Below are 14,394 nucleotides of genomic sequence, written 5' to 3'. Positions count from 1 at the left end.
GGGACTGAATCAGTGTTTAGCTTTGCTGAGCCTGATGCTCTGATACCAATGTAACGCGCAGAAGCTCTGGGTAGTCTTCTTTCAGCTCTAAACACTCTTGGAAAACCTTCTGATGCAAAAACGCACCATCTGATGCAAAAACGCAGGTAGAGAGAGAGTAGAGAGAGAGAGTGAGAAGTGCTGGAAATTCAATATATACTATGGTACAAAAAGGTACATATCTTTGCAGCCCTTGGCTGCCTTCATAAAAAGGTGGTTAACCCTAAAATCTGTCCCCTATGGGACCTCCTATGATCCAATCCCCTAGTGGGAGAGAATGCCTCAAACCTTGAGCAAGAGGCCCTATTTATATGGGACTTTGGACACTTTATGCTGGCCGACTGCTGGTCGGCCAGTTCCATGTCCATACAAGCCCTTGTAGCGCTGCCCGACTGCTGCTGGTCCTTGCCCTTGATGCGCCTGTTGCCCACCCTCTTTGCTGACTTCAGCCGACAGCAATTCTAGTAACCAACATCCTCTTTCTTGCAGCCGACAGCCCTTGTCTGGATTCATGTGCTTCAGCCGTCTGCTCCATGTCCTATCTTCTACTGGTTCATAGTCTTTTTCTGTTTGCCTCTTCTGGATCTAGCCCTGAGAATGTCCATGGCATCTGTGATGCACATGACATGCACACTAGGAAAGCATGCGCATCCCCCAAATCTGAGTTCTTCCCAAGTAAGAGTCTTTTTTTTGGCTGAAAATAGCTGAATCGTGTGCTTTATTGGTCTAGAAGGGGGCGCCTACTAATGGTTGGTACAAATTTGGTCCGGTGCTCGCCTTATGGTTGCCACATGTATTAAATAAGTCTTGTCCAGTGTGTACAACTTATAAGTTGTTTGGTCACTTATAAGTGTGTGTGAACCTGCACCCATAATTATTAGTATGTGAAAACATAAAGCTGTAAATTGGGTTTTTGGGGACACTTACCACCTGCAAAACACATGTAGACCACCTGTCAGTCCCAAACAGGTGTGCACATACACGTCCACAGGGTGCCGAGGCGTCCCTGGCTCCATGGACAACGTAGGCAGAAATCTCAAGCATTGTCCAGGCAAATAAGACAAGTCATCCAAAGGTAAAATCAAAGTCATGCACACACATGAGTGCAACTAGATTGGAACAAACACCCATCTGCTCAGTTGTATAAGCTAAAATGTCCATAGCTCATGATTCTTCCAGAACCTTTCTAGAACATAAATATAGAAAATCTCTAGGATTGCTAGTCCCAGGGAATCACGTCATGTCAGGCTCCATGAGCCATACATGTACACCATGTAAAGCCCCACAAGACACACATGTACTATTATGTCAGGCTCCATTAGCCACACATGTACTATCATGTCAGACTCCATATGTTGCACAAACACACCATGTGAGGCTCCACCAGCCATACATGTATGTTATGTCAAGCGCCACATGCTACACATGAGCAGTAGAAAAACAAAAGCTGTGAGAAATTTTGTGACATTCCACTCCGGCTTCTAAGCGGTTGACCGCAATTGAAAAGCTTCCAAATAGGCCTTCAGAAGCTCTATATAATCCGCAAAATAATCCTTGTCCATCCATTTTGCATCCATAGCTGAATAGTTTTTAAACTTCACAAGATACCTGCGTACTAGCTTGCCACTTGCATGCTTATGCTCCTTATCAAAAACTATTTGCTCAGGTTGCAATACCTCCTCAAGTTCATCCACCTCTGGTGGATCGTCCAAAACTGGTTCCATAGGAGGTGGTTCCGCATAGGGCCTCAACAAGCTAACATGGAATGCATTATGTATTTTCCAGTGATCGGGTAATATCAATCTATAAGCCACTTCATTTATCTTCTGCAAGATCTGGAATGGCCCATAATACGTGTTTGACAGCTTAGGAAATCGGCCTTCTTTGCCTAGTTACTTCCGAAGCTGTGCTTTCTTAAATTTAAGTAATACCCAATCACCTTCCTTGAAAATAACCTCTCGCCCGTGCTTCTTAGCTGTCTTTTTCTGCTTAGCTTGAGATCTTTCTATGGCTGTCCGAACCTGTGCAAACGCAGTATCCAAATCTCGGACATACTCATCTGCTGCAAAGATTTCATCTTTTGTTTGTGAGATAGGTGGAAGCACCACCTTGCCATAGACTATCTCAAAGGGGAGCCTTATTAGGTGAAGAATGCACAATGTTATTGTACGCAAATTCAACCAATGGCAAATACTTTTCCCAATCTGATAAAATACATAACACTTGAGCAAGTCAAGTACGGCTGAATTTGCAATTTCACTCTGAGCATCTGTTTGAGGATGATAAGCTGATGAAAAACTCACCTTTGTGTCCATGTTATCAAACAATGCTCGCCAAAGTAAACTGGTAGTCCGAGGATCTCTATCCCCCACAATAGACTTGGGCATGCCATGATGTTTGAAAATCATGGCCAAAAACAATTTTGCCGTGTGCTTTGGCTTGATGGTTTTTCTCACGTGAATTAAATGTGCCTGTTTGCTAAAATGATCAATGATAGTCCATATTGCATCATTACCATGTGCTGATCTCGGCAAATCCATATTGAAATCCATGGCAATGCTTTTCTATGGTCTCGTGCGGAATGGGTAAGGGCTGAAGCAAACCAAGTGTCTTATGCTTGTCAAACTTGACTTTTTGACACACTAGGCACTCACGAACATAAGCTTCAATATCCCTGTGTAAAGCTGGCCAAAAGAAATAGCCTGTGTAGTAGCCAGTTTACCACGATGATCTGCATATGGAGGAGCATGACACTCTTCCATAACCTTTTGGCGCAATTCATGGACTACACATACGGTTTTGCATCATCAAAACCCATCTCGAATCGAATAAGATGGGACAGCAGTACCATCATTCAAATTAGCCCAAATAAGTTGAAAATTTGTATCCAAAGCATACATATCCCGCATCGTTGACAAGTCCTGATGATAAGCGGGAGTCACTGCATGCACTTGAGGCCTGCGTGACAAAGCATCTGCCACCAAATTCTTCTTGCCCGGAGTATGCAAAATCTGAAAATGGAACATGGACAAGAAATTTGTCCACCTTAGATGCTTTTCTGAGAGTTTAGGCTGTGTGAGAAAGTGTCGTAAACTCTGATGATCTATTTTAACCATAAATTCAGCCCCCAAAAGATAATGGTGGGAAGTAGGAGGGGGAACCACCGGGGGCGGTCTCCTAGTTTGATGCCGAGGGCAAGCTCTGGCCAGAGGGCACATCTGTCTGCAAATGAAGCATTGGCTCCACACGTTGAGAGGCCAGAATACTCCACACGTTGCTATATGGGATCCCCTTGGAGGCTAGGAAGAGAAATGCAATGCGGTATTGACTCCGGTGAGGCCACACAGATACAGAGGGATGGGATCCCAGCTGCCCTCGCTAGAGCCGAGGTAGCGTTTTGGGGGGGGGGGGGGGGGGCTTCATCACTCTCCCGATGGCACCACCAATCACTGGGAGAAGAGGAAGGTACTCCTTCCTAAGGCCTGGGAAGCAAACTGTCACTGGGAAGCCCGAAACGCTAGCCAATGGGTCAGGTGCAGGATCGAAGCCGTGTTGCCACCGAGCAAAGAAGGCCTGCGCTGTTCACAGTGCAAGGGGGCTCAGCTGCATGACTCAGTCTGACGCCGATGGCGAGTCGAACTCCACCTGGTAGTATCCGCGTCCCAGAGGGTGAATATTGGTGATCTTTGCAGGTTCGCCAATGAGGTTGGCCGGGTGGAGAGACACACAAAAACAATTAAAAATACAAATACAAATAAAATTTAAAATTTATTTTTTTTTAAAAGAAGAAGAAGAAAAGAAAGATAGAAAAGGGGAAGGCGAGGTGGGCAAAAGGCGGACAGAGGGAGTGAACAGGGGGGGAGGGGGGTGGGTAGCGGATTGAAGAGAGGGGGGGAGGAGGCGGGCAACGAAGCATAGAAAGGGGGGAGGAGCAGTGAAGCGATGAAAGGGGGGGGGACGTGGGCAACGAACCTAAGAGGCGGGCAGTGAAGTAAGTAAAAGGGGGCGGGGGGGGGGGGGGGGGGGGGGGGAAAGAGAGGCGCACAACGGCGGGTGGGGGGAAGAGGGCGTAGGCAACGCGAGCGAAGGGGTGGGGGGGGGATCTAACGGCAGCTTGCCGACTCAGATGACATCGCAGCTCCCCCTTTCTTATAATCCTTCGCCTTACCCAAAGGCGTTAGATTATCGTAAGGAAGTGGCTTTACAAGATTGCTACCCCCTGCATTCATACCCATACTAAGGTCAACACTGCCAGTTCCCACACCTTGCATACCATGCAGTCTTGCTTACCCTCCCATGTTTCCAAACATGCCACTATGCATTCCGGGCTGCATGCCCCCATACATATTTCCTTGCATTCCGGGCTGCATACCACCATACATATTTCCTTGCATTCCAGGCTGAAAACTAGCACCAAAATTCCCTTGCATTCCCATGCCTCCTTGAGGATAACCCCCAATCATAGATTGGAACACGGAACCTCCGCCAAAATAGCCTGGATGCAAAGATTGTTGCGGAAATAGGTGGCTGCTCGAAAAAGGAATTATGTGGGTTAGCACCATAAGTGTTCTGCATGTTGGAAAATTGTCCATAAGCAGGATCCTGTGGGATAGCACTATTGTTGACCTGAAGTGGGTTCTTAGAATGCACCTTCTTCTTCTTTTCTTAGGCGCAGAAGGGGCCCTCATAAATTCAGCAAGCTTCTCACTCTGCGTGAGCTGCATGAGCACATCCATTGTACCTGCCAATCGGGCTTTAAATTGGGTATCCTCTTCCTCTTTACTTGGCATCTCTTCTGGCTGCGTTACATCGTCATAATGTGCATCTGCTGCAGCCTGTTCTTCTGCATGTGTATCCTCAGTTTCAGTCCTCTCAGGAGTGGACTCCTCCTCTTCCTCTTCGCTATATTCATAGTCTTCCTCTTGATTAGACGTCTTGCTGAAATTTACAGCTGCGACTTTCCTCGAGACAACCATGAGCTCACCCCCTCAGGAAAGTTGGTGATGGTCCTGGCAACGGAACCTCGGAACCTGTCTTTAGTAGAAACCAAAGTGCGGTAGACAAACTGTCGCCCTAACACAGCTGGAAATCAGCAAAGTAAACAAACAAAAGGGAGCTAGAGCACTCCTACAAGAAAACGACATGGCGCCAAAGCTTGGTGCCCCTTTCGGTATTTCTTTATTCACATTTAAGGAAGAGTTCAACTGAAAACAACATGGCCAAACATGGCTTATACATATGCATGTCCAAACTGCCAGTCCTTTGGTCCTCTCAGCATAGAGGCTTCACATAGCCCTGTGCTCAAAACACCACACTGTTCCACGAGGCCCTAAAAACGCAGCCAATTGGCCCATGCACATTGCCATAAAACAGCCCACGAACCCTTCCAAAAACATGCTAGAATTGCTCCTGTTCCTGCCCTCTCAGGCTGCAAATCCCTCCTCTCACAAGGGACCAAGAGTAGTACTCCCGAACAGCCCACGAGCCTAAAGAAAGAGGAACTTTAGCTTGTGTGCGTCTGAAACTGCCCACCAGCCTGCAAGGAGAGAGAGAGAGAGATTAAACAGTTGTCCAGCAGCGCCCCCCTGTTTTTCCTGCAATCTGCCACCTTCCACAAGAGAGAGAAAGGGTGAGAGATGCCGTGTTGGCTGTCCAGATCTGCCTGCAGTTCTGCGCCTAAGCAGCCCAGCCCGCCAGCCTTCCAAAGCAAGAGAGAAGAAAGAAAGAAGAAAGAAGAAAGCTGTATTAACGTCTACTAGAGGCTGAACTCGACCTATGAGACAAATCAATGTACAACTGTCAATGTCTTCTGGATGTCCAGAAAAAAAAAGGACAAAATGAACATGAAGTAAAGGAGAGAGAGAGAGAGACTGTGCTGCAGCCTAGCCCCTTGCAAGATAGAGAGAGCGTAGTTCAACCTTGCGCTCCCTGCTGACCAGCCCGCCTCTTGCAGTCCAGCCCGCTTTTTCCAAGAGAAAAAAAACACGTGTGTATGCTGCCCAACTGTTTGCAAGGGAAAGAGAGGCAGTCCAGCCTGCACTTCCTGCAGCCCGCCAGTTGCCCCAGATAGAGAAAACGTGTAGCTGCAGCCTGACCAGGCTGCCAGCCTTCCCACACGAAAAAGCACTCCTGTGCGTGTAGTTGCAGCCGACAGAGAGGGAGTCCATGTGCTGTTCAGCCCGACCCCTCCAAAAGAAGCCTCCCCTCCAATAATAGCGTGAACCTCCCTCAAAGGGCCACGATCCCCAAAAGAAAATTAGTTAGGTTTTAAAACCTTTGTCCCCTATGGGTTATGAAAAAGGGACCTTAATAATACCTTGAGTTCTCTTTGACACCAAGTATGAACACTTGACAAATGTCATTCACACTGACCACCATGCCCAATGTTCGGATACGCTGTACAAATACACAGGGTCGTGATAGGGCCCCTAACCTCTCGACATATGATTGGCGTCGGATGGAGAGACCGCAGATCCTCACGATCTCTAGGACGATTCGCAGCAAACCATCGGTACCACATGAGATCATCAGAGGAGAGGTTGCAGTGCCCCCATGATGGTAGAGGCTCTATTTCAGATCATAGCCTACATCAGATGCATCAGAGGCATGGGTGGCCTTGGAGTCCTCACAGAGTATTGCCATAGAGGGCCATCACCCATCATGGTATGCTGTAGTAGATGAGTGGTTCTCAGCACATGGGCTCGACCATGGTTGTTAGAGGCGTCAGAGGCGTTTGGTACGAGGCAGGTATGGTATGTGCCTCGAAAGACTCGTATTTTTTAGAGACGTTAGAGGCGTGTTAGAGGCATTTGTTATATATATATATATATATAGTGATAGATAGATATATAGTGAAAGTTGAGAGAGAGAGAGAGAGAGAGAGAGAGAGAGAGAGAGAGAGACTAGAGTGTGTATGTATGAGCCTTGAGGGAGGGAGACAGAAAGAAAGAAAGAAAGAAAGCTTTATTAAACGTCTGCAGAAGGCCAGAATGACCAAAATAGTACATCCTCATCATCTGAATACATCATCAAGATTCAAGGGCTTAAGGGAAAATGAAATGAACTGAAATGAACTAGTAGAGTATAGAGATAGCTCCAAAAGTGGGTATAAAAAACATCATCATTCTAATGTGTGTTTGAACTTTGGGTCTTGAGAAAGGCTTAAGGGAGGGAGGGAGAGAATGTATGAGAGGGAGAGAGAGTGTGTGTGAGAGGGGCTGCCTTGGGCCCTTAAAGCTCCCGTCTAAAGACTCAAACCAGCAAATATAGGTATAGAATTATGAGTCCACGGAAAACACCGCTCCCATCATCCCCAACAGTAGATAGTGAACACATCACGTCTCAAAAGACCTCGAACAATGAACTTGAAACTCATCCAATCCATAATCTCTGCTACACCAAGCAATACACTCGGAAAACATCCAATCCATAGCTCGAGCTACCAAAATGAACTTGTCTCGCGCGATATTTTACTTGCTTGGAACTCTGACACACTGGTCCCATGCACCAAAAGTCAGGGCTTGTGAGAGTCCCCTCTCCCGTCCATAACCCTCCTCTGAACGCCACAGAAAAAAACTTTGCCTTGATACCAATGTCACATGCTGAATGCATCCTTGCTTTGAGCTTCTAAGTTGTCTTAGGGTGTACCTGATGCTCTTACATTAACGTCACATGTGGAAGCCTTTCAATTATAATTGTTGAGCTAATTGTGCAATTACTATGGTGCATTAATATTAGAGAAGAGAGGAGAGAGAAACATAGATACCAAATTGGGTCCCAAAATCCACTAAATAGCCCCCACCTTTGTATTTGCTTTTATTATGCAATTGAGATATGTACAGCAGACTTTTGACCTTGACCTTGGGATTCTCCCTCCTTGTTGACCTAAAGTGTCCATTTTTTAGTCTTGTTGCTTAGCTGCATCCTCGTCAGAACAACCTAGAATTCTCTAGAGTTCCCCTTTGCCTTTGTATTCTTTGGAGTGAAGTGTAGACGCTCTTGCTAATGCATGTGATTTAACCCCCAAACCGGGAGATGAAATGTCTGAATGGGGAGTGGAGGGATCTATCTAGAGAAAAGTCCGTGTTCAACTAACACAACTAACACAAGTCAGTCAGCCTTCTCCAAGCCCTAACGAAAATGTTATAAAGTCAATGGGCTCAATCTGGGGTAAAAAGGTGCCCGACCCTTGGCCCTTGGCAAGGCTGATTAGCACATGCATAGGCTGCCTAAAATTGGTCCAAAACTGCCTGGAACAGCGGCATCTTGCCTTATCTACCTGATTTGCCCTGCTCATCAACACTAACCCAAAACGGGGTATGTCCACGTGTCAACTAAGTGGGGGGTGCATACATTAGGAGTGCTGTTGAAAGCATATAGAGGGACACCAAGCTGAAAAATTTAGCTGAAAACAAATATTTTTTTCGTCGACTGTATGTACTGTCAGTTGATAGCTCACTGGTTTGTCAAAAACTTATGCAGATGCATAGCTTGGATGTGGAGTTCCAAAATTACATCCGGAAATTTGAGGCAAGTAGCGCTATAAAGATGAAAAGATTGAGAGGTCAGTTGGAAGAAAACGAGAAACGAACAGAAGAGGAGAGGACTACTCGGATGAAAGAAATCAAGAACTTGCAGAAGCAGTTTCAAGTTTTAACAGAAGATATCAAACAAAAAGAGTGAGTATTTTGGGTGCTAACACATGTGAATGTTAGTTGATCCTTTTGGATACTCATTATATGTGTGTGTGTGTGTGAGACAGAAAGAAAGAAAGAAAGATTTATTAACGTCTTCCAAAAGACCGAACTCGGCCTATGAGACAAATCAGTGTACCTGTGTGGGGTATCCTCTGTCATCCCAACAAAATGAAAAATTACTGAACTAAAAAAAAAGCTGAATCTGGGTGTGCAATAAGTACAATGAGTGGGGGGGAGGGGATGGAGCTCTACTACTAGGAGAATGCAAAGCTATATGCATGGAGTATACAATCATGATATGCAACCTAGCTAGCTCCATCCTGTACCATACTGGGGGTATAAAATGGTATACATCAATGAAGGGGGTGTCCACAGCTCCCTGAAGAACATGCCTGGGTCTGCTTTGAAGCGAGCCAGTCGCTCCGCACCCTCTCTGTGAAACTCAGCTCGATCTTTGTCATCTCTCTCTGGTATAGGCGTAGTGTCCGAAAGCCAGGTGTCCTCTGTCTCCTGTGGGCTCTGAGTGTCTCTGCTCTCTGGAGAGTAATTCCCTGCTGTGTAGGGGCTGGGAGTCGGATGGATCTCTGAAAAAATGTAGTAATCTGTGTCTGTCGTCCCCCCTCTGGAGCTGTCTGAGCTTGTAACGATGTCTCTCTGTGACGCTGTATGTCTAGAATGAATCTCCCCAGTATGCGCTGGTCTGCTGCCTCAAAGATCTGGCGTAGGGAATGTGGCTCTCTGAATAAAATGGGATATCTCTCTCTCATGGCTGTATATGCTCTGCATTTGCATACATAATGCTCCTCACTCTCCACCTCCTCTCTGCACAATCTGCATACGCTCTCCTCTCGGGGGATCTGTGCTGCTCTGCCAGTCTCGATCTCCAATCGATGTGATGAAACTCTAAGCTGATCAATAGCCACTCGGGAGCTGTGTGGTAAAAAGCCCTCCATGTATCAAGGCCTCTCTATAAATCCATCATCAAAGATACTCATAAAGTGATCTCTGTAGTATAGCATCTTCGGTGGAAGAGGCTGTGTAGGCGATATCCATGTCTCTCGTGTATAGAGCTGCCATAGGTCCTGTCTCAATACTCTGTTCCTCTCACTATGAGAGAGACGGATATGTGGTGCATCCCTGTCATACTGGAATGGTGGTAGATGATCCATGTCTAGGCCATGCTGTGAGAACCAATGTGTGACCCGTGCATACCATGATCCTCTGTCTCCGGCCTCAGCCAGCTGTCTAGATGCCTCAAAAGCTTTGTATGACAATCTGTCCTGTGGCATCTCTCTGAATTTGTCTAGCAGGCATATAGTATGGAATGTGGCCTCTACCATCATAGGAGGCACAGCAAACTCTGCTCGGATAATGTCATGAGGTACTGACGGTTTGCTGCGTATCATGCGTGCCATCATGAGGGCCTGTGGTCTCTCTATCTGTGTCCACCAATGGGTAGCAAGGCTTGGCGCCCATACTGCTGCTCCATACATCAGTGCCGGTGTGACTAATGTGTCAAATAGCCACCCCTTCGTCCGGGGCTACTGAAAATGCGCCTGGTGGCACTGCCTCTCTAGCATAGCCAATGCTGCATATCCCCGTGTCAATCTAGCTCTGGCTGCTGAACCCATGGTGAAGCGCGTGGCTGCTGGCAGAGAAGGTAACCCCTAGGTACACGTATGATGTCACCACCTCCACCTGGCATCCTGCGAGAGTGATTGTCAACTGACTCTTGCTCTGTCTCGATGTATGAAAGACGATAATCTTGGTTTTTCCAAGGTTCATAGTAAGACCCCTCTGTGTGCAGAAATCATGGAGTGCATGTAGATGCTTCTGTAGACCTCCTGGAGACTCAGACACTAATACAATATCATCAGCATAAAGCATAATATGTACTGAGGTACCTGCTAGATCAACTCCATCTCCGCCTCCCTGTGTAATGAAGTCAGCCACCTCATCAATGTATAACCCAAATAGCGTGGGGGAAAGTGGGCATCCTTGCTTCACACCAATGGTGCTAGCAATAGTCTCGGACATACCTCCTGGGCATCTGACTCGCCCAAAAACCTGCTCATATAATGCATAGATGCCCCATGTCATATCTACTGGTATGCCAAGAGACTGCAGGCGCTGAAAGAGCCTCTCTCGTGGTACTGTGTCAAATGCCTTGCGGAAATCCACAAAGCAGCAATAGAGCTTTCTCTTCCTCACTCTGGCCTGATCAATCATACATCTCAAAGTGAATACATGGTCAGTGGTAGAGAAAGCTCTCCTGAAGCCTGCCTGCCTGCCCTGATGAGTGTAAACCTGCTCGCTCAGCATATAAGCTAAGCTCTTGCTCCAACACTGCACCATAGAGTTTGGCCAACACGTGGCCAACCATAACCGTCCTGTAGTTGCTCGGATCGAGCATATCCCCTGTTTTGTGGATCGGCACAATGGTGTGCATCGTCCACTCCACAGGCAAACCCTCTGCTAGTGCCCTGTTAAACAGGTGTGCAAGAAAAGGAGCCAAAGAATCTACTACATATATGAGATGCTCACCTTGTAGGCCCATATGGTCGGCGGCCCGTCCATGCTCTAGGCGGCGGATAGCTTCCTTTACCATCGAGTGGGTAAAGAAGCTAGCTGTGGTAGGTCGAGGCTCTTGTGGCGGAGGTATAGGTGGCTGCTGTGGGGCGTGGTATAGGCCCTTTGCATATGTGTGCCATGTCTGTGGGTTTGCAATGGGTGTCGGTGTCCGGGGCTCTCTGAAGTGCCGCCATGAGATAGGGCTATCTCTACTCATGAAGAAATGGAAGATCTCTAGCTCCTGTATATCTACGAAGGCCCGCCTTTTGCGGCGAGTAAGTCTCCTCATCTCTCCTCTTGACTCCTGCTCTGTGATGGCTCCCACCAAGGCTCTCTGTATGCGGAGCCGTGAATATAGGGCTCTGCACTCGTCATCATACCATCTGTTCTGGGGCATAGTCCCAGATCTCGCAGGCTCTCCTGAGTGGACACGATGTGGGAAGCTCTGTAATGCAGCCGTGTGTAGGAGTGATGCCAGCTGGGCTGTAATGTTATCCATAGGTGCCAGGGGATCCATGAGTAGGAGCCCATCCTCTACTCTGCCAGTGTATATGTCTGCCATGTCATGTGTGAAGTAGATGGTAGTGTGTGGCATCGGTATGTGGGGGACTGGTGATACCGGTGATCCGGCTAGTGAAAATGCCAAGTATGTATGATCTGCCCCAATAGGACGAGGTGGGATGGAGAATGAGGTGACAAGCTGTGATGCCTCCAAAGACCCCATAATGTAGTGTACCACTGTGCCTCTGGTTCGTGTATGACCCCCATGTGGGAAGCATGTCAGCCCTCCTGATCCCGGCCACTGTAGCATCCCGTTATAAATAACGAGACGATGCCTGGCTCGCAACTCTAGTAAGTGGTCCCGATAATGTCCTCTGTCTGGTCCAGTGTCCTCTGATGCCTGACTAGCCCCTATCTCCTTTGGATCCACAGGGTGGAGGATCTTCATGTCATCATAGTCATACACCTCACACTGTCTGCTCTGTGTGTGGGCATTGAAGTCACCCGTAAGAAATACTTCCCCTAGTGTAGAATAATGCATAATCTCCTCGGACAGACAAGTGTATGGCGAGGCTCTTGTCTCCTCCTCTTGTGGCATGTCCTCTGTAATGACATATGAGGATCCTGATGGAGGAAAGTAACATAGGACTATGCATATAACCCTTTCCTGTGTGAGCTGTATGCTGATCCACATGTATCTGGCCTCCGGATCCTGTGCTACCACTCTCTGTCTCCCCTGTAGCTCCTGTCTGAATAGAACTGCTACTCCCCCTAACCATCTCGAGGTACCCTGGCGTGTGGTCCTCCTGTATGCTGACTCCCACTGGAATCCCTCTACTCGAGGTAGCCCTCTCTCTGGGCTCTGATGTGTCTCTGTCAGAAGTATGATGTCTCTCCCCACCATAACATGCTCTAGTTGTCCAGGCTGCACCCATAGTGAACCATTACAGTTCCATACTGCCATGTGTATCTCTGTCAGTGGCCTGGTCTGTCCCATAGGCCCCAAACCGCTAATCCATGGGCCGGCCATCAATGATGACCCGACCATCTCGATAGAAGGCCTTCTTGCCTTCTCTCCTCGCGTGTAAGACTCGTGGCATGCAAGCTCTCCTATGCTCTAGCTGCATCCTCGTGAGATCATCATCCAAGAAAATAGGAGCTCCCTCTAAGCCTCGTAGTATGGCCCTCTTCCTCATGAAGGTAGAGGCCGAACTCGACCTATGAGACAAATCAACGTACAACTGTCAATGTCTTTTGGACGAGGTAGTGGGGGGGGTGTGATGGATGAGCACTACTGCTAGAGGCTCAGTATGCAACCTATATGCGCACGGTATACAAGAATGCAATGAAGATCTGTCTAGCTCCAACTAGTACCATAATGGGGGTGTAATATGTGATACATAGGCGATGGCGAGGCAAAAATACCTCGGAGCATGATCTCCGGGTGTGAGTGTAAGTGAGCTAGCCGCTCTTGGATATGGTGTTGATGTCGAGCCCATATCTCTGTGATCTCCCTCTGATGTAGTGTGGGAGTCTGGTAGCCTGGTGCTCTCGGTCTCCGTCTGGCTCGGAGGTCCGCAGCGTGCTGAAGTGTAACCCCCTCCTGCGTCAGGATAGGCACTAGGATAGATCTCTGGAAGAAATCAGTGAGCTGGAGGTGTCGCCCACCTCTCCCTGTGGTATGAGTCCGTAGCAGTGTCTCTTTGTAACGCTGTGTCTCTAGCAAGAACTGGCCAAATCTGCGTTGGTCTGCGGACTCCATGATTTGGCGGAGTGAGGGATGTCCACTGAAGATGGTGGTGTATCTCTCTCTAATGACACTATATGCTTTGCATTTGCATACATAATGTTCCTCAACTCTCAACCTCCTCTTGGCATAGTTTGCATATCCTCTCAGCTCTGAGAGAGAGCGAGAGAGAGAGAGAGAGAGAGAGAGAGAGAGAGAGAGAGAGAGAGAGAGAGATGAGAGATGAAATGAAATGAAATGTTATATTAACGTCTTCAAAAGGCCATAATGACCTATGAGACCAAAAGTTACATCATGGTGGATCTGATACAATGTCTGGATAAAAAAACCCAGAAAATGAAAAATAAAGATGATACTACTGGCACCTAGAAAATGAAACTGGAACTGGAATATAGTGAGGGGAGGGTACGCTATGGAGGTGAGTGGAATATAGTGAGGGGGGAGGGGTACCCTATGGAGGTGCCTCCATCTCATAATATGTGCCGCATCGGACACTGGCGGATCTCCTCAATATCCTCTGTGGTCAACACCCTGACTGGGTGTCCGGCATGCCTCGCAAGAATAATCCGAATCTGCCGCTGCAACCTCCGTCTATGCTGGGATGCCCTCCTCCGTAGTCGTGGGCGTCTGAACCACCCAAGCTCAGTTGCACGATCAATCAGTGTACCCCTGGTGTGGGCGGTATCCATGTCCTGCTGCTGCTGTGGTCCATCTGGCGCAGTGATGGCTGGACTAAAGAAATCTGTAATGTGCCTTTGAGTCTGGCTCTCTGTGCGCCTAAGCAAGCTTTCTCTATGTCTCCGCAGCTCCAGCAAGAACAATCCCAAACACCTCTGGTCC

The 14,394-nt window shown here is 47.7% G+C and overlaps 1 protein-coding gene across 1 annotated transcript in view; it reads left to right on the top strand.

Annotated features, from left to right (window-relative positions):
• LOC147641090 (uncharacterized) overlaps positions 1 to 14,394 on the top strand; it is a 61,537-nt gene that overhangs the window by 17,157 nt on the left and 29,986 nt on the right. Inside the window, exon 3 of the mRNA XM_086817974.1 lies at positions 8,521 to 8,717. Coding sequence (XP_086674100.1) covers positions 8,521 to 8,717 — 197 coding nt within the window. The remainder of the gene's footprint in view (positions 1 to 8,520; positions 8,718 to 14,394) is intronic.

This window comes from Cibotium barometz, chromosome 2 (assembly GCF_041138505.1).
Source record: "Cibotium barometz isolate CiBa-2024 chromosome 2, ASM4113850v1, whole genome shotgun sequence".
Taxonomy (NCBI): Eukaryota; Viridiplantae; Streptophyta; class Polypodiopsida; order Cyatheales; family Cibotiaceae; genus Cibotium; species Cibotium barometz.
Note: the sequence above shows the minus strand (reverse complement) of the source record. Positions and strands in the feature narration are given on the sequence as shown.